Genomic DNA, 26,709 nt, shown 5'->3' with positions numbered 1-26,709 from the left:
GTGACTGGCTCAAAGTCACCCAGCTGGCTTTCATGGCTAAAACACAACTAGAACTCACAGTTTTCTGCTTTCTAATTTGGTGCCTTAATATATAGTATAATGAATATACTTAATGTATAGAGTATAACTTAATATTTAATATGCTGTCTGACTATATATGGAGAAGAGTATTTAAATTTGTGATGAGAGCTTTATATTACTTTTTTTTTTGCTTATTTTGAAGCTGATACATTTACCAAGATGAAAACTGCTATAGGACGTGTTTCCATTGAGATGAAACATAGCCAATCTGAAAGTTTAACTGTACCTGCGGAAAATCATCTAATTCTTGCTGGAATTTCCAGGACAGATAAAGGACTTGCGTTTAGCTCTGAAAACCATAATTTTAAGATTGATTTACTAAATAAACCAGTTGAAAAGGGAGCCCTTTGTAGTCAAGATGCTTGTTTAAATTGCACAGGTGAAACTGCAGTTGATCATTTGAAACATACACTTAACAGGGAAAATGAAAAAGCAGTGCTAGAAGTAAAAATGCAGCCGTCTACACAAGATTATTGTGATGAAGACCTTGGAAAATATGAAAAAGTATCTGAACAGGCTCCTTCAGAAGCAGCAAGACGTGCATATTTACCAGAACTGCAACTACATTCATACAGTGTTCAATTTTCTTCATTAATGACACAAGATAGAAATGCTGTACTATCTCTTGGAACCAACACTCCTGATGGAACGATCAGTACAAATACAGAAATTACACCAGTAAGATTGTGCTTCTATTTACCATTTAGAAAAACCATAGCTATTATATTTATCGTACTTTATTATATTCAAATTATATTAAATTGTAACTAATTAATTACATTATTGAATTCTGCTGGTTAAATCTGAAACAATTTTAAGACTGCTAAATTAGATTATCACATTATGCAGCTGTGCAACACAAGTTTCTTTTTGTCTCAGAGGATGTTTCATTAGAATAGATTTGGAGATAAAAGCTGAAAATGGGACAAGAATCTGTTGGAGGTACATAAAACATTTTAAATTCAAAATGATTTGGACTCTGTTCTATCTCAAATTCAGAACAATATTTTGAAGTTTTATGAGTTGAGCATTTTGAGTGCCTTGAATTCATATTGGAGTACTTCAAAATGTTTTAAATTTTAAATATTTTATATAACTAAAAGCTATTAGGTTACCAAAAGGAACTCCTTTTTTAATATAAAATTACATATTTTAGCCCTAAAATAATATTTTATCATTTAAATCCTGATAATTTGAGGAGAAAACATGTTAATTTTATAAAAAATATATTCAGCATCATATAGTGATCAACAAAATATATGTTGAATATCATAACCAAGATGAGCAATATAACATTTTTGTTCTCTATTGTTTTGTTCTCTATTGAATAATATTGATAGTATGTTGCCTTTGAATCTGGATTATTCAATTATTCAAATCCAGATATCTAAAATTACAAAAGCTTTGGTGCATCCATAACTACTTAGAGCATTCCAATCTCCACTCTTGTGCAACATTTCCATTGCAAGAACTGATACTTTATAGGACTGTCTGTCCAAATTGACTGAAACAGCTATTCAGAACACATGGAAACAAAGCACTTTTAAAAAATTATTTTGATCAAGGGCATCTTTTTCGAAGCTTCTGAAACTGATCTGGAAGCTGTTCTCTTCTGTTTATGCATATATGCAAATATAGCTAGTTTGTTTCACTGCAGAAAAAGTATTTTTCCCACTGCTTCCTGTTCTGTATTTTTTTTTACCTAATCCATAAAAGGAGCTGCCTTCTCTCCTAAATTAGTTCAGGAAGTATTGAGATTTGTGCAAAGCCTTATGAAAGTTTAAGTATTCTATAGAATCCCTCCACTTGACTGTTTTCATGTTTCAAAAGAGAGTATATTAATGAAAGGTTATATCAGGACCTCAGATTATTGCTAATATAGTCAACAATCTTAAACTTCTCACTCCCTTCAGAAATCTATTCTGGAGGATCTGGGATAGTCTCTATAGCAATGGATTATGATAATAGAGAAAAGTTATATAATATAACTGCAAAAGATAGTGGAACAGAAAATATGAGATTCTACAACAAAGGTGAGAAAATATTTTCTGCTAAAGAAAGCTCAATATTAGATCATCATAAAGGCTTAATTTTACAATGTAAATAATAGTTTTAAGCTTCAATAGTATGCCTACTTTGTTTCCTAGGTGCTGAGACCTTTATTAACTCCTTCAAATGCAAGTAGCACTATTTCTTGTGACCAAATCAAAGGGATTGTTAATAATTCTACAGTGTCACAAACCTTATCAGGCTGCTCTAATGGTAAGTGATTTATAATATCAGTTCTTCTGTACCTGAATAAATTATATTGCAACCAGGATATTCCTCATATAGAAAAAAATCTTTCTATTTAAAATGGGATTAAGATTCAGGTGAACCTCCCATAGGAAGAACGGTTAAGAAGATGTTTAATAGAGTTGTCTATGCCATCTTTTACATTTGAGGTATTTTGGTGAATTAATCTCAGATACTTCCAAAGTTATTTTGCTTTTTGAGTTCAATGGTTTATATATGGTATAATTTGTCATTATAATTTTTCACATTTGTTTTTTGCAATAGAATCTTGCAATGGTATATGTATTTCACCTCGAGATGCAGATCCTGTTTATGATACATTTGTAAGTATTAATTTGACATTTATTCCAACATCTAATAGAACTTTATGAATTATCATGCAAGCAGAATCACCCATTTTAAGGCCTTCTGAAACTGAATTTTGTTTCTATATACCATATATATATATTGTATTTGTGCTGATAAAATAAAGGGAGACTAGTATAGATCCATTTCGAGCTATTTAGCTCTCATCAGCTAGCCATACCCTTACTGGGATTCGAACCTGGGCTGTATTATACACTAGGCAAGAGTTTTAGCCACTATGCCACAGGCTTCTCCTCCTTTATCAGCTGAGCCAGGGAAATAAGTATGTGTTTGTGTTACAACCCCTGGTATGACCTAATATCAGCACAAATACAACACAAATATAAAAAAGGCAACATTAAAAATAAAAATATGGGTTTCTGCCTGGATGGTTTTCTGTGATGAGCCGAAAGGACAGAAAGAGGGAGGAGTGAGCTCCCTCCCATATTAGGTCATACCAGGGGTTGTAACACAAACACATACTTATTTCCCTGGCTCAGCTGATAAAGGAGGAGAAGCCTGTGGCATAGTGGCTAAAACTCTTGCCTAGTGTATAATACAGCCCAGGTTCGAATCCCAGTAAGGGTATGGCTAGCTGATCAGAGCTAAATAGCTCGAAATGGATCTATACTAGTCTCCCTTTATTTTATCAGCACAAATACAACACAAATATAAAAAGGCAACATTAAAAATAAAAATATGGGTTTCTGCCTGGATGGTTTTCTGTGATGAGCCGAAAGGACAGAAAGAGGGAGGAGTGAGCTCCCTCCCATATTAGGTCATACCAGGGGTTGTAACACAAACATATATATATATATATATATATATATATATATATATATATATATATATATATATAGTGTGTGTGTGTGTTGTAATTGTACTGATAAATAAATAAAGGGAGACTAGGATAGATCTATTTCGAGCTAATTAGCTCTCATCAGCTAGCCATACATATGTAACATAAATACACACACACACACACACACACACACACACAATTATGTTTTCAGACTATTTATTATACATATTAGTCATTTATGTGTTACTGTATTGCTCATTCTTTTTATTATATCATTTTTATTCCAAGGGAGAGGATTGCTAATGGAAAAGAATACAAATATTTTAAACAAAGAGACAGAGTCTGATATCCTAACAGAATCTGCTTTAGGATTATTAAAAACAAACATTCAGAATATAGATTGAATAAAAAATAAATAACATAAACATGCCCTGTCTACAAATGCTAACTATGTAGGGGGTATTTGATGAAACCCTTAAAAACCAAATGGCCACAGCTTATAAAGCAGGCATTTCCCTGGAGAAGTTGGGCAAAAAATTCTGCCATATTTTCTTTGATACTCTTTAGCCACTTGTAAAAAGAAAATAAAAATGTTCCTTTAAAAAATATTTTAATGACAATTAAGAATAGTGGTAATTTGAAATTCTTATTTACATATCAATGTCAGCATATTCTGTTTAAATTATTATATTTTATTCTTAATATTCTAATATAATGTATCCCATTTCAAATATGAAATTCTTGTATTTCAGAATGAGATCAAAGAGACAGCTGTAAGCCTTGTAGTAAATAATACCGAAGGAGGTGTTTTTCACAGTTCAAATGGTGCTGAGGCAGGCCGCAATCTGGCAGCTGAACAAAATGCTGTGGAGGAACCCACTTATTCACAGAGAAATTACTCCACTCCTCAAGTGGTAAATATAACCTCGTCATATAACAATATATATCTCCATTAGAGAATTTTGCATGTTTTATTAAAACTTTCTTGAGTCATTTATATATTTGTTACATTTTTTATGGCTAACATAGCTACATAAATGGCACAGTAATATTTTAAAAAGCTTGATAACTGCTTTTATAATCCTTCTATCCTTCCGAGGTCAGTAAAATGAGGGTCCAGCTTGTTGGGGGCAATATGCTGACTCTATAAACCACTTAGAGAGGGCTGTAAAGCACTGTGAAACAGTATATAAGTCTAAGTGCTATTGCTATAATATAAATAGTCACTCCTTATTCATGTGAAAGTCACAAGTGGTAGAACAAAGTAGATTAGAGGTACAGGCCACTAGCAGGTATGGAGAGGATGTGGTTTTCCTTCTCATGTGCATGCAAGCACTCAGACTTCTTTTTCATTATTTAATGCAAAAGATTAGAGCTCAGTCTTAAAATCTACAATTTAGAAGTAATAATACCCTTTCAGTTTAATAAGACCTATTCCCTGATAAATGTACAATATGATTGCAGTATTGTGCAATAAACAGAAATATAAAGTATTGAGCATTGTTTAAGTGCGAGTATGGACATCTTTGTATATTCCTCCAAAACTACACAAATATTCAGTGTTAATGCCAGAAATTAATGCACTGGTTTTAAGTAAAGATTTTAATGAGTCCCTTTTACATAAATACAGTACTTCTGCTACACATAGAATGAAAATTGTAGCAAACTAATAATTGGTTATGTATTTTAGATAATATGTCAGTTGAAAAATGGCACTCATATACTTTGTGTAAACAATACTGAGACGAGAGAATTGAAAGCTATTCATTTGGTTCCGCAGTATCAAGAACAGCGTAAGTATCTATAATAGATATATTGTTTCTGATATTCAAATTATTAACTATGTTGGTACTTCTTAAGTGTTGATATGGAGCTCTAATGATACATTTATAAGTTGAACATTATGGTATAATCTCTTCAAGCTGTAATAATATGGAGGGACAGAAATCCATCCCTGTGCATGATGTGATCATGTCCACTTCATATAATTGACCTACCCACCCATTGAAGATCTATTCCTTCCAAAAAAATTAAAGTGCATTGGCCAGCTTTAAAAACTTTATTCTTTCTTGGCTTATCAATGATTAAGAATCTGTGGTATTTTTCACCAAAAAATTCCATCATCCCTCATTAGTCTCTGATTTAAAGGACCACAGAATGCATGCTTCTATTTAGATTTATTCTATTACATTTTGATATATACATTGTATCATTGTACACTGATCCTGCCTGTATATTTACAGCAATTTTCATAGGGAAACAAAACTGAGAAAACCATTACATTTTCCAAATTATAATGATTTCAATTTCAAGAAAATGCAGTGTTACCATAATAGAAGTGACAGTGTAGGAGAAGATAAAGTTTCTCAACTGAGTTAATACAAATATGCATTCATATATTATGAAAGGGGAAAGGCCCTGATGAAACTTAAAAAACCTAACTGTATTTATGCACAAACTATCCACCTGATGTCACTCTTTTATTAACAATGAAAAACATCTTATTAATAACCTTATCTTGTACATAGCAATCATTCTGTTTGAACAGTAAAAAGGCAAACAAGAATAAAGCATTTTGGGATTTTTCAGAAAATATTGTTAAGATAACTAGTAAGAACCTATTGAACATACACATTTAAAGTTTTTCCTTACTCACCTCCACCATAAAACTACCTGAAAGTATATATTGTTGCTTAATTTTAAGATGTTATTTTTATATAATATATGTCAATAACTCTTTCAGTAAATGAGTATTAATTTATTAGATCTCAAAACCTGGCTCTGCCAGCTGCCATGGACCCTGATATCGGCTTGCTATAATGGGGGTGCCTGTTGGGGTAGACAGAGATGATATAAACCCCCATGTCACCCAACTTCTTGGTTTTTAGTTTCTTATTCAATCCTTTTAATTTTAATCATCTTGTATTTTGTTTACCTTTTTTTCTATTGTGAGCTGCACAGAGTTGCTATGAAATGGGCATATAAATTAAATAATAAACAAACAAACAAATAAGAAAACATCCTTAACTTTAAATAGATTAGCTTCTCTCAATGTGATAGCTTGCTACAGCAGTTATGTAAAATAATGGTGAGGTGAATCCAAGTAGTGGACCTTAAGGAGCACAATAAAAAGAAATAGTAGCAAAACATTCTATAAGCCAGGGCATTTTTCATGCAATTTATTACAAATATGCATATGTCAGGAAATGTGTTTGTGCACATGTGTTACATTACTGATTCATAAAGCTACATATCTATGTTGCTAAGTACAGTAGCAATGATACTCTAGCTTTTCAATTCAGATTTTCCTAGAGTACTTCCCAAGCAGGTAACAGACTATTGAAGCTATGACATTTTGCATCTAACTCATAAAACTTGGGGAAAGTCTGAGTGTTTTTTTTACTGTTATTTGTCTGAAGTCTACACATAATCATATGTCTCCATTTGGTTTTGAGACCAATAAAATTGGACAGTCACTTTGAGATAGTTCTAGAATGTCCATCTGGAGCATCTTTTCTACTTTATTTTCTAACACAGCTTTCAACTGCTCAGGAATCCTGTATGGACATTGTCTAATCAGTCTGATTTCCCCATTTCTATTGTATGCTCTACTACGGGTAGTTACATTGATTATATGGTAAACATATGTTTATACTTCCAACATTTTTTCTATCTCTTTCTTTTGATGGTCTCCTAGGTCTAAATTAATATGTATTTTTCCATGGGATAGTTGCAGTATTGTCTCCCAAGCTTAATTCAATAATTCTGGATACCTTTCTTTTAGAACAAACAAAACCATTCTAGGTTCAGCTTTATTGTGCCATTTCCTCAGGAGGATGGCATGGTGAATTCTTTTTCCTCCCTTCCAATTCAAGTTCATAATTTACTGTCCCAGTTCTTTTCTTTACTATGTGGGAACCTTACCTGGCAATTTAATATAGGAGATCAAGTGCTGTTTGCTTTCTTTAGCATGTAATAACAACAGCACTTGATCTATATTAAATTGCTTTGCCTTTAAATTTTTATCATAGTGTCTTTCCGGCCTTCCCTGGCTATCTCTAAATATTCCTGGGCAATGTGTCCTAGGACTTTTAACTTGTTCCTCTGCATTAATATAAGTTTGATTAAGTTCTTCGGGCCTTCTAAGTTTTCACACTATACCTTTCCTTAATAATGTCTAAAACTCTTGAACATTGTCTGCTATGAAGTAACTCAAGAGATTTTGTTAATGCCTTGGGAATTATCCTGTAGGGAAACAATAGAAAAGGCAGCCACATATCCCAATGTTTTGAGTCTTGGCCTGCATATTTCTTAATATTTCTGGTTCGCCCTTTCCATAAGAATAATTGGCTGTGGATAAGGATTTGTATGCCCCCCTTTTATTCCCAGACCCACACATACAGCAACACTGATTGGAAATTGGATCCTTGATCTGCAAGGATCTCATTTGGTATGCCTACACGGCTGAAAGATTTTGACCAGCTACTTTGTTATTCTTTTGGTGATCACATTCCTTAATGGAACCTCTTCAGGATATTGAATTGCATAATCACAGATAACTAGAATATATTCATTTACTACATTGTGACAAAAGGCCTACAGTGTTCATAGCTATTTTAGAAAAGTAGACATTAAAGGCAATCTCTCCATAGAAACTTTATCATATTTCCCTTTTGGTTTTACCAATTGAAACATAAGGCAGGATCTACATTACTGGGCCACTTCTTTACAGATCCCTGACCTAATATTCTAAAATATAAAATTCTGTATGTGATCCTATTCCTACCCATATGTCCTGACCATGGAATTTCAGGGGCTACTTCCAATATTGCCCTGCAGTATATTCCTTGGCAAACTGTTATTTATCCAATTTGTTCATATAGGGATGAATCCCTTATTCAGTACAGCAACCTTGCTTTTTCTTACAATCTGGGTGTTGTTTCCCCATTTCTCTCCTTTTCTGCTAGCCAACAATGTTGGTTTCTTTTGTAAGTGTCCCAGGTGAATTTTCCATTAGGAATGTCTGTCCCTATGACTTCAGCCCTAGTTTTGTTGGCCTTTCATAAAGCTTTTTCCTTTCTGGGACATCTCATTTCTCCTATAAAACCAGGATGGTTAGGACAAATCCCAGGTTCCTTCACTTCCTGCTTCTGTTCCATCCTTGTCTTTGTCTTAGACTGAGCTCTTGTAGTTATACCCTCTTTCTTAGCCTCCTTCTTGAATCCTTCTTTCTGAGTCCCTCTATTAATGAAAAATCTGTTCCAATCATTAGGTTACATGGTAAATTAGGATTACTCCTACCACTATTACCTGTTGCTTTCCCGTATCGGCACTCTGGCTTTAACAATGGAATCGTCTCAATCTGCCCAAACATACTTGTAAGGGACTCTTTTCCCGATGCTGCCTTTTTATGAAATGGGAATGTACCAACATTCATCTACTCCAGGTACCTACTAATCCTGCAACAGTGACCGCATTAACTTGCTGGGATTATAATTTTTCTCCTCAGAGTTGCTTGCATAGTGTAGACATTCCCTTTTTCCTCTTTAGTTTTGATAAAAGTCCCACCATTGTAACAACCACAGGGCTCTGACTTCCCAATGCTCCCCTTTTGTTTGGGCAGGAACTAAAGGCTTCTTTTACCTTTATCCTTTTCAGCTTCTTTCTGGAACAGGCTTTCCTATTGTTTCTCCTTCTTTATTTTTCTAACATCCTCTGACCATTTTGTTGCCATGTAGTCTTCATCCAATTATACTGCCCTTTTTCTGGGTTGTGTTTTGCACCCAAAACCTCACTTTGGTAGAGAGTACCTGTAGAAACTGTTCTAAAATTACTTCTTCTGCCACTTTTTCTTTGCTTCTTTTATCTGGCCTCAACCATTTCCTATCTAAGTCTTTAATATTGTGCATAATTCATGAATCCCTTCATATTTGTCATATGTGTAGGTCTAAACCTGTGGGAGTTACATCATGACTGAATAGGATTATCTCTTGAACATGGGAGTAATCCATTACTTCTCTTGCTGCAAGACTATTACAAGCTCTCAAAACCTTTCCTCTTAAACATGAGGCTATTAAGACCCATTCAAAAGAGGTAGCAACTCTTTCAAACATGGTAAATATGCTTTTATGTTAGAACTTCTGACATCTTAGGGATTTTTATGTCTTTGAGACCATCTCTCTATGCATTCTGAAAAACTTAAGAGGTGTTTGTGCCCTTTCTGGTGACTGGACTGGCCCCCTTTAAATAAATCTATGAGCCCCTAAATTCTTCTCTTCTTGCTTCTTTCATTCTTTTCCCATTGTAACCTACTTTTCCTTTTTGTCTCCCTCCAAAGCAGTTCTCCTGTTTTAATCAAAGCTTTTTCTGTTGCTATTGCTTTAACATTTCTCTGATGATACTGGCCCAAGTATTTGAGCCTAATCCCATTTCTGGCTGGTCTACTTTCTTTGGTTTAACTCCAGGCATAGGTTGGATATCTGACTCTACCAAAGTAGTAGTCTGTAAGGAGAATCTGTACCTTCTATCTTTTCACTGTCTCTGTGGGTGTGGTGAAGGTTCTGGTAAGAGGTAGTTCTGCAAGTAGGATGTTGGCTATTGTTTGCAAAGTTAGAGTTCTGCAAAGGCCAAATTCCCCTTATAGCTAATATTTATTTCTTTTTCATAAAGTATTGAATGAACTTGAATTGAGCCCCCACTTGCCACTCCAAGTTGGATACCCCACTTGTTTATGGATATCCCACAATAACATGTATCTCAGGTTCTTTTAACTATATCCAATTCTGTGGGCTCAAGACACAAAAGAGCCAACATATGCCCCTAGACAACATATACACAAGCATTCCAATTTATCTACTACTCATCACTACATCATTTCCCCCCACTGCTACAACTCGGACTTCTTGTGAGTCCTACTACTGCAACTACTATTCCTGATGAGTCCTACTATGTCTTTTTGATTGCTTTACAAACAGACACCCTCTTCTCTTTCCCACACACACCATGCCAAGCTGTGTCTCAGCTCAGTTTTTATAGTCAACTTTGTTGACTGTGGAGAGGCCTTAAAGAGACAGGAGAATAGTAGCCCAGGTGCTGACCATTTACTGAGCAATTTGCTCTCTCCTCTGAGACCTTTTCTGTCTCAAAAAGAAAGATTTACTTCCTTTCTTTTACAAACCTTTTTCCACAACTTTTACATAACCATGCATTTTTAGTTTTTATGCTTTCTACACAAAAATGAATACAAGTTGATATTGGAAGAAATATCTATCATTGTACAGAATGCCTATTTTTCCTGCAGTGGGGGGACTACTTACAATTTTGTTTCTCCTTATTATATGATAGGAAACTGGTATATGTGTGCAGATTTTCTCTTTTTCATGTATTTATTAAATGAATAGTTACGGTCCTTTCCCATGCATATCTATAAAGGGACAAGGAGACATGACAAAATGAGTGTCATGACTAAACACTATCTATTTTATGTGTACACCATTATGTTGCATACACATTATACAATGCACAGAGCTAGAATCATAGCACTGTGGTCATTTCATTTTCAGGAAACTGTCAGGTTCTGTGGACCAGAGGTGGGTTGCTCCTGGTTCGGCCGAACTGGTAGTGTTATTTTGGCCTGGGTCACAGAACCGGCAGCGACCCAGGCTGGACACGCCCCCAAACTGTTTCCCCAGTTGCTGCTGCCGTTGCTGGCATGTTGTTTAGTAGTGTGCATGTGTGTGCAGTTCACTGCAAATTGTTCTGCGCATGCCTGAAGACCAATTTACATTGAAATATGCATGTGCGCATCTGGTGCGCATGTGAACAAAGCACTCGCGAAGCAAACCGATTGTAAAACTGGGAGCAACCCACCTCTGCTGTGGACACATTTAGCTTTCTATTAATGAACTATTTTTAAATCTTATTGCCATAGTGTGTGATGCTAGGACAACCTAGAGTTACCTTCTGACTGAGGAATCAGAATTCTGAAATTGATTGGAAAAAGAAAAGGGGTTGATTATAATACAAGGTCTCACACGTGGGAGCAATTTCTCTACATGAATGAGAATTATTTTTCTATCTCCTTTTTGCTAATAAGATCCAACAAAACAGGGAGGTATATTTGACATGGAAGGTACTGAAAATGGACAATAACAAGGCTATATATTCTCTGTCTTCCCCCCAACATAAAAACTTTCTTTATACTGAATTTGGCACTTTGGGAATTTATAATTCACATTGGAGTTCAAATTTCTCCCCTCATGAAAGTGAAATAATAATCAAATTGTTACTGTCAAGTCATCATTCCCTCGCGTGAAATTTTACCTGAGAAAATGGGAATCTATACCTTCTGCTCCTCTCAGTTAGAGCATTCTGCTGTTGTTTCTTCAGAATATTTTTGACCTTGCCTTTTTCTTGCAACCACCAATTTAAGCACATTGTGCAGAAATAATTTTCAAATGTCTATGCAGCTTTCCCATAAAGTTTCTCCTACATTTAAAGAAAAGAAGGAAGAAAAAAGAAAGGAGGAGGATTTGGATCAGTTCTTTCATTATTGGAAAGGTCTCAGACTGAAATAACCAAAGAGTATCATCACATGAGTACTAGTACATTATCTGAGGGTCATAACACTAAAATATTCCCATATATTAATACACAGTACTGAATCAAAACTGAAAAGTATCGCAGTATGCCATAAAACATAAATGCATTATATTTTTAACAAACATACTATGAGCTACTTGCAAAAAAGAGCTACAAAACAGTTATTTTACTTTGACCACTTGGGTAATCGTATTTTTCATTAACTAATATATCAATGTTTAGTTTTATTATTGGGCTGATGTATAACTTTTTTTAAAGCATGTCTAGGATGATTAAATTAAGAAATCTATCCTGCTTTCCTTTTTCATCTCTCCTTTATGACTAGAGATCTTTTCTTGTTTTGGTCTTTTTCTTATCTCTTCTTGCCTGGTATTATCCTTTCTTCTTTCCTTTGACTTAAAAAGATATCTTGTTTAATTGGTCTTTTCTATTCCCTGCTGGCAAAGATCCTTACAGAGTAGAGCAATCAGATCTGGTCTTTCTGATCACTGCCCTCCATCTTCCCCATGGAAGAGGTAGTCCCAACTCTTGGCTCATTTTCTGTAGCTGAACTTTACTTCCTTGCTATTCCTGCTTATAAAGCCCAGAACCCGCATGAGAAAGAAGAGTAGAGAGGTTAAAATAAATTTTACTTATAACCTTGAAGAATATCAGAAGTCACCTCTTTATTGTTTCTTTACTATTTTTAATCTTTATTTTTGCTTTTTCTTTTATTTCTTTTTTCCTCCTTCCTTTTGATGAGTTTGTGTTCACTTTTATCTTTCGGTTTTTAAAAACAAAATCCATTAAAAAACAGCCTACCATCATCTCAAAAGTAACAGCCACCAAGCAACATGACTGCAGGTTGGCAGATTCCAGGGCAATGTTACTGAACATAAGAGGCCTTGGGGCACTAATTATGCAGCCAGCTGACCATGGGTCTACCACAGATGTACCCAGAGCCCATGTCAAAGTAGTATTTATTCTTGCTTCCTAATATATCAAGTAGCCACTTTAATTACCTGGCATTGGTTGGAAGCAAATACTTCCAAGTCTGATCCTTTAGGAGATTCACAATTTGATTGCTGAAAACTTTTTCCTGGAGATGGTAAAGGGATGCAGAAGAGAAATGGCTATCCTTGATACTAATAGAGATAGTAGATAACATGGAAATATAGGCAATATTTGCTGATTGAAATGATTTATTTTATTTATTTTTATTTGATTTGATTTCTAGACCGCCCCCTCTCCCCGAAGGGACTCGGGGCGGTGTACAGGTACCAAATTAAAAATCATACAAATAATCATAAATATAGTTAAAATCGGATTAAACTTTAAACCCCTGTACAAATTTATAAAAATTAAAAACTTAGCCTAAGACCAACCCGTGAAATTTAAAAATACAGACTAAGGTGGGAGAGCTGGAATTAGGCCAAGCCGGCTAGATTAAACAGGTGGGTTTTGAGCTTCTTACGGAAGGAGCGGAGGTCCGTGGTTGTTCTAATATCAGGGGGGAGGTCATTCCAGAGGGTCGGGCCCATCACAGAGAAGGCCCTTCCCCTGGGCGTCGCCCGCTGGCACAGCCTAGTGGACGGCACCCGGAGGAATCCCTCTCTGTGTGAGCGAATCGGCCGAAGGGATGTGTGGGGCAGGATACGATCCCGCAAATAACTAGGCCCTGTGCCATGGAGCGCTTTGAAGATGATAATCAGCACCTTGAAACGCACCCGAAAAGCTACAGGTAGCCAGTGCAGCCCGCGCAGGAGAGGTGTTACGTGGGAGTATCTAGCGACTCCCGAGACTGCCCGCGCGGCCGCATTCTGAACCAACTGCAGTCTTCGGGTGCATCTCAAGGGGAGCCCCATGTAGAGAGCGTTACAGTAGTCTAGCCGGGATGTCACAAGCGCATGGGTGACTGTGCGAAGGGCGTTCCGGTCCAATAGGGGACGCAATTGGCGCACCAGGCGAACCTGGTGAAACGCCCCCCTTGCCACGGCTGTCACATGGTCGTCCATTGACAGCCGGGCATCTAGGAGGACGCCCAAATTGCGTACCCGATCCACGGGGGCCAGATGTTCGCCCCCAATGGCCAGTGATGGAATCAGCTGGTTGAACTGGGGTGCCGGTAGCCACAGCCACTCCGTCTTGGACGGGTTGAGGTTGAGTCTGTTACTTCCCATCCAGATCCGTACGGCTTCCAGACACCGGGACATCACTTTGACGGCATCGTTGGGATGGTTCGGGGTAGAGATGTACAGCTGGGTATCATCCACGTACAGATGGTAATCTACCCCGAACCCACGAATGATCTCGCCCAGCGGCTTCATATATGCATTGAACAGGAGAGGCGAGAGGACCGACCCCTGTGGCACCCCACAGGTGAGCCGCCTCGAGGTCGACCTCTGCCCCCCTGCCAATACAAATTGCACTCGGCCAGAGAGGTAGGAGGAGAACCACCGCAGAACGGTGCCCCTCATCCCCAGCCCCTCCAGTCGATGCAATAGGATACCGTGGTCGATGGTATCAAAAGCCGCCGAGAGGTCTAGTAGGACCAGGATGGAGGAGCAACCCCCATCTCTGGCCCTCCAGAGATCATCCACCAACGCGACCAATGTCGTCTCCGTGCTGTGGCCGGGCCGGAAACCGGACTGGCGCGGGTCCAGATAATCAGTTTCCTCCAGGTGGCGTGGAAACTGTTGTGCCACCACACTCTCTACAACCTTCGCCAGAAAGCAAAGGTTGGAGACGGGACGATAGTTGGCTAACACAGCTGGGTCCAGGGAAGGCGTCTTGAGTAGGGGCCTCACCACCGCCTCTTTCAGGATGGCCGGCAAGAACCCCTCACTCAAAGAAGCGTTAACTAACTCCTGGAGCCAGCCTCGTGTGACCTCCCAGGATGCCAGTACAAGCCAGGAGGGACACGGGTCCAGTAAACATGTGGTGGCTTGCAGTCGCCTACGCAACCTGTCCATATCGTCGGAAGTAACAGAGTCAAACTCCTCCCAGAGTGGAGCCTCAAGACCCACCTCCGACGTCCCCTCTAGACCACTAGTAAAGACCAACTCGCTTCGAATCTGAGCGATTTTGTCCTGCAGATACTCCCCAAATTCCTCTGCTCTACCCTGCAAAGGGGCTTCCCGCGGCCTCTGTTGAAGGAGGGAGCGGGTTACCCCAAACAGGGCGGCAGGGCGGTTATCTGCGGACGCAATAAGGGTGGCACAATACTGACGCTTGGCCACTCTTAACGCCACAAGGTAAGTCCGTAAATGGGCTCCCACCTGTGATCAGTCAGATTCAGAGCGTGACGATCTCCATCCAAATTATCAATGATGTGATAATTTTTTGATTCTTGATTTTGAAAGAAACCAAAGCTGAATATAGGCAAAAGTATATCTTGGATTTTTAAATTTTTGAATTTTAATAATATGTCAAAAAAGATTTCAAAGCAACAATAGCTAATGGGAAAAGAATTGCCCCTGACTTATGGAAAAGCTTTTCAGGAACTCAACACAGCAGGGCTTAGAATAGATGGACTTTTTATTAAAATTTAAAAACTGAATCCATTATGAGCAGTTAATATCTCCTAGGATGATCTTATATTCTCTTAGATTCAAAACTTACTTTTTCTATATTTTTCACAGAGTGACTATAAACTCCCATACTCTGGTGTCAGTGATACTTGCTTACTTAGAATCTTCACTCTCCTGCTCTGGGAAAGCTAGCTCCCAATACAGCACTGCTACCATGTAACTATCTGTTCAGTTAAAAATATTAGGAGTTTGCAAATGAAGATCACCATTTTCAGTTTTGAGTACTTCTGTTTACCATTCCCAGGGTTTTACAGATTATATGGGAAGTGGCATGGTGGCCTAGCAATGAAGACACTTGCTTCCCACTCGGAAGGTTGAGAGTTCAATCCTAGGTAGGGGCAGATGTTTCTCTTCTAGGGCAAGATACAAAATATCTGCTGTGAACTCTGTGTGGTGTCAGGAAGGGCATCCGGCCAGTAAACGCTCAGCTACATCTAGGCATCCTACCCCAATTTAAGAGATTACAGGGTCGTAAAAAGAGGTTTTTTTATGGTATTGGCCATACAGTAACTCATCTCCAAGATATTAGATACTATAGTCTGTTATAAATGCAACTAATTATTTGTAGTTCTAGTTCAAAAATCATTGTGCTAGTTTATTATATGTTTCGTGCTTGAGCACTCTTGACTTTTTGTATAAATATACGAAAAAGTTCCCCACTCCTGCATAATATTTTTCATTCACCAGTATCAAGCTTGATATCTAAATTCTATGATCTCTGAAGTCACACAAGCATAATTTCTCTGTGATTTCCCTCTCCTTTTAACATACTTTACGGAATCCTTCCACCAAAAAATGATCCCTGTATCAATGAACTGATAGACAGTATGTTTTTGTACAATATTAAAAATAATTAATGCTGGGTTACAGTTTGTCAAGATTCTGCTTTCTTTTTATGCCATGAGATTAGCCTTTTCTTCACCCTTTTTGTTCTCACCTTCTGCTGCAGAGATTTTAAATTTTTTTCATGGCATCTCACATGATTCCTTCATAAATTTCTTAAGATTTTGCATGTATATCCATTGGACCTTCTTGGTCTCTGTGATACTTTCTGCTTTGATGGCAAAAGTGATTTTTATTACTTTACTGTTTCATCTACTGTCTTTGAAGGTTATACTCCTTTGGACTATCGCATCAGTGAGAAAAACTGTCTTGGGAATAGTGAGGATCAATTCTTTCACCCATTTTTCTCTTTTTATAGATACAGTAAGTTTCATACTCCATGTAAATGTTACATTCTTACTGAAAGTGATATGAAATTTCATGTTATTCAGACCATGATTCTACCTTGATCTCTCCACCTTTGAAACCAATAAAAATTTCACTGCATTATCTTAACATTGATGTATTTGGCTATTTTATTGGGTTTGCTTTCTTCGGTATAATGTCCAATTGCCTGGCTCATCTCCAGTAAATATAACTTGCTACTTTTCCATTTGCATGATGCACAGAACAAAAATGCCAAATCCAGTCTGACTGACTGTGCAAGATAGTAATAATCCGTCCTGTCTGGAGCTTTGTCAATGGTACAATATATAGGCATGCAAATTCATTTGTGGGAACATACGACCACTTAAAGAACTTCAGCTGCCAATAAGCAGCCTGACCTATTTTGTAGTAGTATCATCTATTTTGTTTGCCTTTTCCCTATTTTCTTTCAATCTGTTCTCTAGTTTTGTTGCAAAGGTAGGAACAATTTTTTCCAGTTTTCTGCCTACATTTATTTGTTGCTATTGACATCTCAATTTGTAAGAATATTGTTCCTCCACTAGGAAGGACATTTCTATTTCTGCCTATCAGAGTAGGATACATATCCTTTTTAAATTTATCCTTCTATTTCAGAAATAAATATATCGTTATTTTTTGTAACAAAAATCTTCATTCTTAGTTACCTAGATCTGTTACCCAGTTATGTACTGAAGATATTGTTGCGCCAAATGTCATTCAATAAGCACTTTCTTATTAGATGCAAGCAACTCGGTAACATCTGTACTTGGGCAGTTTTTGCCAGTTGCAGGTAAACTGAATACCTGTACTCAAGAGGTAAGTATATATTTTTTTCCTTTTCCTCCAACTAAGTATTTTTAATCTTACAATCTTATACTATATGTTGTCCCTTTTTTGTGCAAAGGATATCTCTATATTTTATTATCTTGTCATTGTCTGCCCAGCTGCATGGATTCACCTTTCTGTGATTTTTTTGTAGACTTTCTCTGCAAAAGGCTTAATAATGCAATTAAGATTAACTTCCCAGCAACAGCATGTTTTTTCTTTCCATGCTGAGAACTGTAAGCCACCTAGAATTGTTTGGAATCCAGCAGTTTCTAAATTTGTATGAATAAATAAATAAATTTCATATATTATGGTTGGCATCCCTTGTGTGGAGCCTTCGATTACCACTGCAGGGTAAGGATACACTGAGGCAACTATCATGTTTCATGAAACTGAATAGAATAATTCAGAGGGAGGAAAAAGTTAACCTGCTGGAAAACAGCTAGAGTACAGAAAAAGTATAGGATCTATCATCACTCATACTAGAAATAATATCTTGTACTTGAGCAACAAAATGTTTGGAGATTTTTCTGACCCACCATGTTTAAGAGCTAGTATCCTTCCCATCACATGAATGGATACCTCCAGCCAATAACCTTATCTGGAGCAGGTTAATTTCTCCCTGACTTTGCCCTCCCAACAAGTGAAAATGCCATCCCCTTACCATCCAGTATCTGCCAAGTTATTTATGGTGCTCTATGACTATAATAAATATTTTATTTTATTATTTTATTTTGCCAAGCTAATGGAAACCAAGTCATACTGCCTAATATAGAGCCAACTCTAATCCTTACCCTTTTTCTGGTTACTATTAATTACCTAGTCTCTCATTCCTTGGGCTTTAATCTTTTTTATGCTCTCTTTCCTTTCATCCTCATTCATTATTTGTTTTAATTACAACATACAGTATGTATCAATTAATTTTTCTCTTTTGCTTCCGTCCCTTCTTTTTTTATTCCAACTCTCTTTACATTGCTACAGTTTCTTTTGTTTCACCTATTCATGTTTTCACTCTTTCAAACATTTCCAACATTTTGTAGTATTATTGAGCAGCATGTGCAGATAATTTTTGGATCCTTGGTGTTCTGCTCAACAATCTGGAGCTGCTCCTAAACAGCAATGTGCAATATGTAGTAACATAAGACAGTATGCTATGAAAGCAATGTTTTAAAATATCAATTCTTTCAAATGATGTTCTCTAAGACTATTAATTGTTATTAATATTATATAGTGTGTAAATGTATGTTAATATAATGCAAATGGAATGTTTGGATTTTATTTTGAGCAGCTTGATAATGGATCCATACATACAAGCAGTTCAGATCTGACTCTTCAGGAGCCAACAAAACTAACTTTAGTTGGGTAAGAATTGTAAAAATGTACACTTCCCTGACATCATTATATGTATTAAGCATTTATATAATTATCTCTGCAGACTGAAAAACTTATTCTTTACAATTGTTTTCAATAAAGCATTTTATACAGCACATATATTTGATTGATTCCTACACCTAGTTTCTAATGAGATATACTGTATGTATTTCATTTCAGTCAAGTGAGCAAAAGGTTACATTCTGAGATACCGTTAAATTTTGCAAGGAAAATTCATTTTAGGAATCATTCTGTTACATAATCAACAATGAGAATATTATACACATTGGAACTAAGTATATTTGGGCACTTTCCCCAATATAATAATATATGTTTTGGAATTGCTAGATAATTTAATAAAAATGCAAAGTAATACAATTTAAACATCATTAAATAATAAATATTTTTGCTTATAATTTAATTATTCTACCAAAAAGATAGCATTCATGGATACCAAAAGAAGAAACTAAATGGAAAATCGGAAATGTAACAATGATATTTTTCTTGTTACCTTATCACTGTGGGTGTCATCTTTTTAATATGCACTATTCCATAAATACTTCATAATAGTTTAGATGCGACATGTGTTTGTTTAGATTTCCTTGTGCTTCCTGGGACACAAAATCAAAGAAGCCATGCAACTGCACTAAATCACAATGCCTCAAACTGTGAGTAAACAAAATGTCACTGAGATATTATTTGGCTATATAAGAAAGGAGAAGTTTTATTTGTTTCTTTTGTATATACTCAAATATGTCATGCAGATGTTATTGTAGGAAAGTCAGATACAGTACTTGACAAAATGTATATTATATTATTAAGTTACTATACATTTTCTTTATAGTATTAAGTAAAAATATTTTTGCTTTTATATGCTAAATACCGTGCATGGCACAAGGGTATGAGTTTATGTTTATCTGAACTTCATTTAGGCCTTTTATTTTCTGTAATTTTTCTTTTTTAAATAATTTTAGGTAAAACATGGCTCATAGTGAAGATGGGAAGAATGCTTAATAACTTTTGCATTAAATTAGATGCATATCAAAACATAAAGCAATAGCATATAATGAAAAGGAATCCCCAAAGATAACATAACAAATAAATAATAATAATAAAATATTTGAAAGTATCCCAGAGCCTTTTAGTACGACTGATTTTCTGGAAGTGCATTTGTTAACAGTCTTCAAAGTACCCACATATGTGGCAAAATATATAAAGGATAAAACTAATAGATATCCATATACGGTAATTTAATTTACTTGTTTCTCAGTCTAGCAGAGTGGATTTAGTTCAAGTTCTTTCCCTAGTGGGGCTTAGGCAACAAGTCTTTTCTGCAGCACCCCGGGATCTGGCAAGCCTCCATTCTCCTAGCCTTTAACAGCGGGTTGAAAACCTGGCTGTTCCTTCAGGCATTGGGAGTAAAGTGAGGCTGTAGCCCAGTAATTGCAGTTGTGGATCAGTTAGGGCAGTGATGGTGAACCTATGGCACATGTGCCACAGGTGGCACGCGGAGCCATTTGTCAGGGCACACGAGGTGCTGCCCTGTCAGCTGGCCATCACACATGCGCGCGCTGGCCAGCTGATTTCACCCTTTTTTAAAGCAATTTTTCGCCCTCCCCAGGCTCCAGAAGCTTTATAGGAGCCTGGGGAGGGCGAAAAGAGCCTCCCCTGCCCCCCCGGAGGCCCTCCGGAGGCTTCATGAGCTTCCCTGAAGCCTCCAGAGCGCAAAAAACCAGCCCTACGGGCAAACCGGAAGTTCGGGAACGGACTTCCGGTTTGCTCAGAGGTTCGTTTGGACTGCTCTGGAGGCTTCAGGGAAGCGTAGCCTTCGGAGCACTCAAAGCGACCCTCCGAGCAAACCGGAAATGACTTTACTCTGTAAAGTCTCTGGAGCCTGGGGAGGGCGAAAAAAGCATGAAAAAAATGGGGGGTCGTGCCTGTAGTGTGCGCATGCGCACTGGGGGGTCATGCATTGCATTATGGGTGCGGCACACCTGCACACAACCCCCCTGCGCTCCCCCCACTTATGGCACGCGAGCCAAAAAAGGTTTGCCATCGCTGAGTTAGGGGCTGTTTTGTATTTTAGTTTTACTGTTTGATGGATTTTACTATGGATCATGAATTGCCCAGAGTTGTGAAGTTAAAACAAGTAAGCCGTACAGGAATTTTAAATAAATTAAATAAATACAAAATAGTAGATAAGAGTGAGCATTATCTGAAAATGTTGAACTGCAAACAATTTAATGTACTTATTTTGTTAAACATAGATACTGCGATTGTTTTGCCAATGGCGATTTCTGTAGTAATTGCAACTGTAATAATTGTTATAACAATCCAGAACATGAAATAGAACGGTTTAAGGCTATTAAGGTAATTCAACTATGTTCTCTTTTTATTTTGACATGAACATTATTTACTTTGTATTCATTAGGTGTTATTTTTAAAACATTTTGAATGAATTGCATTTACATATTCCATCAATTAAGGATATCAAATTGAGTAAACATATTAATTAAAACAGCCTTTTGAAATACAGGTAGTCCTCGACTTACAACAATTCATTTAGTGATTGTTCAAAGTTACAATAGCACTTTAAAAAGTGACTTATGACCATTTTTCACACTTATGACCATTACAGCATCCCCAGGGTCACATTATCAAAATTCAGATTCTTGGCAATTGACTCATATTAATGATGGTTGCAGTGTCCCGGGGTCATGTTATCCCCTTTTGCAACCTTCTAACAAGCAAAGTCAATGGGGAAGCCAGATTCAACTTTATTGCTAACTTAACAACTGCAGTGATTCCCCTAACAACTGTGGCAAGAATTGTAATAAAATGGGGCAAAACACAATAAATATTTCATTTAGCAACGTAACTTTTGGGCTCAATCGTCTTCATAACTTGAGGACTACCTGTAGTGATATCTTAACACCATCTCATTTTTTACATATGACTTGAATTAGGGAAAGCGAAATTATGTTAAAAACATATCTCTGTTCAGTCACTTTGATGCAATTTCATCTCACCGCAGATGATTTGCATGTTGGTTCTCAATTCAACTTTACTGGAAGATGCTGGAAATAATAGGAATGGTACTACAATTAACAGATTTGAGCAATAATTTGGATACAAAGGCAAAAAACATGCTTTGGAGCATACAGGGATAGGAAAAAAATTGTTTGTAATTCCTAAACAAGATGTATTTTTCCTGAGATCATGGCAGCTGGATTTCTCTTCAGGCAATGGCACTTCTGAAAAACCTTACCAAGAAAATTGCAGGGACTTGTCCAAGCAGTCTCTAGAATCAGACATGATTGAATGTTAATAGCCTATAATGATAGAGTACTCTCCCCTTATAAAGAAACAACACTTTGGTAAGGAAAAAAAGGAGCTGAACTGAGACAGGAAGGAAGTGATGAAAATCCTGAAAAAAAATCAATCCAACTAATAGGATACATATTATATAGAAGCATTCTAAGTAAGTCTTTTTTACAAGATGATAAAAGTGCATAGCAACTCTAATAACTGTCTCTTCATCTATTACCTAGTGTTCAATGGATTTATAGATGCAGACAGCTGGTGCTGATCTGAATTCAAAGTGAGCTATCTTAAGATTTTTCTACTCCCAAAAGTCTTTATCCAAGACTTAGCTTATTGTTGTTAGATACATCAGGACTGCAAGTTACTTCATCAGATATGATGACGTGAGCTGCAGCTCACAAAAACTTATGTTTTTTAATCAACTTTTCTGGTAGGAAAACATGGTATCAGATTCCTGATTTTCTGTTCTTATTAAGGTTTCTTCGAACATGTGAAACATGCTAAATTCTTTTAGGACTAATGGTTCAGATCAAGGATTCTTGATGTACTAATAAAATATACACCAGTGCTTTAGATAATTTGACAGTGAAATTCTGCCTGATATACACTTTGCCTTATATAATTCTATTTCATAGGAGCAATAGTATGCTTAGGAATTTCTGTCTCTTGAAAAGAGTGAACCATAATCTACTTTAGGAAAGGTTTGCTTTTAGGAAGCAAGTAAGCTATTTTTTTTCAAACTGCTTGAGAGGTATATTCTATATGAATAATATGTTTTATTTAGGCTTGTCTTGACAGAAATCCAGAAGCTTTCCTGCCAAAGATTGGAAAAGGAAAACTTGGCGATATTAAACCAAGGCATAATAAAGGTTGTAACTGTAAGCGTTCAGGGTGCCTAAAAAATTACTGTGAATGCTTTGAGGTTTGTTGAAAATATTTTCATCAGTTTTATAAAAGTATTATCATAGCAGAAGAATACTTAGACTAAGCATTAAGAGTCTTTATTTGGGGGAACCTCCAGGGTATATGATCAGGGAAAACTGGAGTAAGCAATTGTGGAAAAAATGGTTTTTAAATTTTAAAAAGGGACGAGTGAATGACAAACAGGACAAAGACAAATGCCTACTACCTATGGCATTCTGAATGGCAGTAACTAGCCAATTTTTGTTGATCCTTAAAAGCTAGGAGGTGGTCAGACCTTTTTAATATGTGGATAGGAGGCCACCAAGAAATCCCAAAAAGGGGAAATCTGAAAAAATTCCCAGAAAAAGATAATGGCAAATCACTTTTACATTGTAACTAGGAAGATAACACAGATATTTAGGACTGTGCAATGTTCTGGTTTGAATCTTAATATTTTGAAATGCAACAATGTATGAATGAAGCAGTAATATACAACATCCTAACAGGATTGCAGTTTAAGTTGCTTGAACTGCTTTATATTTTGCAGACTGTTGCTACATTCATGTTTCTACTCTGAACCACTTTTAGAGATAAAATCCAAAATACTACATAGCTCTAGTATATACATCTATGAAATTATCAGGAGTCAAACTGATCTAATCTGGTCTATACTTTCCTTTTAGATACGAATGGTGCTGTTTGCTATGTATGACTTCATAGATTTGGAAAAGCTGTAAATAAAGATTTAAAATAAATATATTGTTTTAGATCCTAAATGACACAGAAAGTTTTCATTTACAGAACAGGAAGTGAGTTTTTTCTTTTTAATGCGTCCCTCATCTTCCTAACAGTTTGAACCCCAAAACCTTTAAAGAGGTTGAAAACCTCCTAGTAGTAGGGCAAATGAAAATTGGACTGGGATTAGGCAAATTCCTCTCATTTTAAAATATTTAAGCATTCTCTGGATAAAAGAATATTTGTTCAATGGAAAATTACTGGACTCAAGAGATTTATTTCCAGTGAAGCAGCTGTATGATTGCACTGTTGAACAGTCCAATCTCATTGGGGTTTTTTTTATTGTGGACCTTTATTAAATAACATGCCTTTTTAGGAATTAAAATATTTTGTTTTTCTGTAGGCTAAAATTATGTGCTCATCTATCTGCAAATGTATTGGATGCAAAAATTATGAAGAAAGCCCTGATCGAAAAACATTAATGAGTATGCCACTTCAAATGGAATTTAAAACCAATGAAGAAAATGATTCTGAATCATTTTCTAACTCTGAAATATTATCAAAAACCAAGAAAGAAAGGTAAAAATTAATTACCTATGTAATATTTTTCTAAGATATTTCTTTTGTACTATGGGAATATTTTTGGATAATTCTTTGAGTCTGGACTTCCAACCTCTGTTCTTTTCATTTGTAGTTATCCAAACCAGACTCAGTAATTTGTTACAGATGTACTTTCGAACACATGTACAAATGCATATGTTTTGTGTATTATACAACTACAATTTCAGAACTCTTTCAGAATTTACCATTATCCTGTTTATACTGAATTACAATATGGATGCAAACAAAAAACATGGAAATATCCTGAAAACCTCCATAATTTAGATTTTTAAAAATCCAGCCACTCAAAGACTAGTAAATAAGGGAAAGCTTCAGTAATATTTAAATAATGTACTCTGTAGTTACTTCAAGAATCTAAGTGTTTCAGAGACAACTATGAAACCTACCTATTTCTGTGGGAAAATATTGCCCTAGTTTCGTATTTTTAAAAGTACCTTTATTACTAATTATCTGACTAAAGACTGAAATTAACATTTGGCATTAGTTGAGTTCTGAAAGAATGAACTAAAATATTGAAAAACGGCATTAAAGGTGCAAGAAGTGATGGGTAACAGCAGGGAGCTTAATTCATCATTTGTTCCCTGTGCATTCAATACCCATATGTAGACAAGTAAATGTCAAAAATACAAGATGTGCATAATTCAAAATTCCCCCAATGCCTGTCCTAATCTGATCATTCATTGAATTAAGTTTTTGTCTATCTTCTGCCAAAACACTGCATGCAAGTATGCAGAGATTGCATTGTAATATGGCTCATATTTCAGCTATTGTCATCTCTGCAGACAACCATGTCCCTATCTTTTTCCTGAAAGATTCCAGCTACCTGTATAAAAGGAGATTGGTTGCAGAAAGAAAGCTGCAAATTGAAAAAAAAATGTTTGGTGTCTCTCAGACTGATTTCTGCTGTCACTTAACATCTATTCAGGGATCAGTCAGTGTTGAAATACAAATCTGTCACAGAACAGTTAGTTAAGCCATGAGTAAATTTAGAATTTGGTGGTTATGTATAGTAATTCTCTTTGCATCAATTTATATATTTAAAATGTAATTATATATTGTTTTGTTGCAATAGACAATCTAGTACGTGTATATCTTGGGAGGTGGTTGAGGCAACATGTGCCTGTCTTCTTGCTCAAGCTGAAGAGGCAGAAAAACAAGATTACTCCATTTGCTTAGCTGAACAAATGATCCTAGAAGAATTTGGGAGATGCTTATCACAGATTCTTCATTCTGAATTTAAATCCAAAGGACTGAAAGTAGAATAATGTGTTTTAGTTGCAGTGCTAAAATATTGCTTGAAATTATTTTAATTTTGATAAAATATATACAGTAACACAGTTTATTTTCTAATTCTATTTCTCCTGTTTTTATATTATCTAATTGATAATTATTTTGTTCCAAATTAGCAGAGCAATAAAAAGTTCAGCTGGATTATTCTATATTTAAATTATTCTTTAAATGAATTCCTAACATAGTCTGTATCTGTGTGCGTATAAAATTTCTTTACTCTTACTTTACTTCCCTTGTTCAGTACTCAGTGTCTGACTAAAGATGAAATAAAAGTGAAGAATTGCAAAGTCCCTGTTTTAATGTTCAATTGTTAGAATGAAAGGAACTGTTTTCCATTTGCTTTATTTACTAGTTTTGTAACAATGGTATACATTTCAACTAATAAATATGCTTAATAAGATTATTTGTGCGTGCTAGACAGTATTGTGCAACATATGTGTAACACATAAAAGTGAAGACTTGAGGCATGACATTCAAGACACCCCAATTCAGTGAGTAAGGACCTAGGTTCTTTAGGTTTCTGGAACATGATGTAGCAGAAACAATGCCTAGGGTACCATTAAAGAAAGACCAGAAATCAAACACTGAACATGGGTATATGAGCTCATATTCAAATCTACAATCTGGTGATAAAAGTGGCAAAATATTCTTATTTCTTCCTTATTGTGTAGGTGATTTATCAGTCAAGTGCTCATTTAGGATGGTTCCCTCCCTGTGGGG

General features: G+C 36.1%; 1 protein-coding gene across 2 annotated transcripts; it reads left to right on the top strand.

Moving 5' to 3' along the window:
• The first annotated feature begins 232 nt into the window (after positions 1-232).
• TESMIN (testis expressed metallothionein like protein) lies at positions 233-26,234 on the top strand. 2 transcript variants are annotated; one of them, XM_081936576.1, is made up of 12 exons: positions 233-759; positions 2,229-2,343; positions 2,641-2,699; positions 4,276-4,437; positions 5,214-5,316; positions 17,660-17,736; positions 19,034-19,107; positions 19,713-19,784; positions 21,384-21,486; positions 23,225-23,362; positions 24,482-24,657; positions 25,772-26,234. In XM_081936576.1, exons 1-12 carry the CDS (start codon positions 241-243, stop codon positions 25,962-25,964), a joined length of 1,791 nt encoding a protein of 596 aa, XP_081792702.1. In that variant the 5' UTR covers positions 233-240; the 3' UTR covers positions 25,965-26,234. The 2 variants fall into 2 exon arrangements, with proteins under 2 accessions (XP_081792702.1, XP_081792703.1); XM_081936577.1 differs by lacking the exon at positions 23,225-23,362.
• Positions 26,235-26,709: the final 475 nt, after the last annotated feature.

This window comes from Natrix helvetica (genome assembly GCF_964273705.1).
Source record: "Natrix helvetica genome assembly, chromosome: 1".
In the NCBI taxonomy this organism is placed as follows: Eukaryota; Metazoa; Chordata; class Lepidosauria; order Squamata; family Natricidae; genus Natrix; species Natrix helvetica.
The sequence above is the reverse complement of the archived record's forward strand: the minus strand, read 5'-3'. Positions and strand labels throughout refer to the sequence as shown.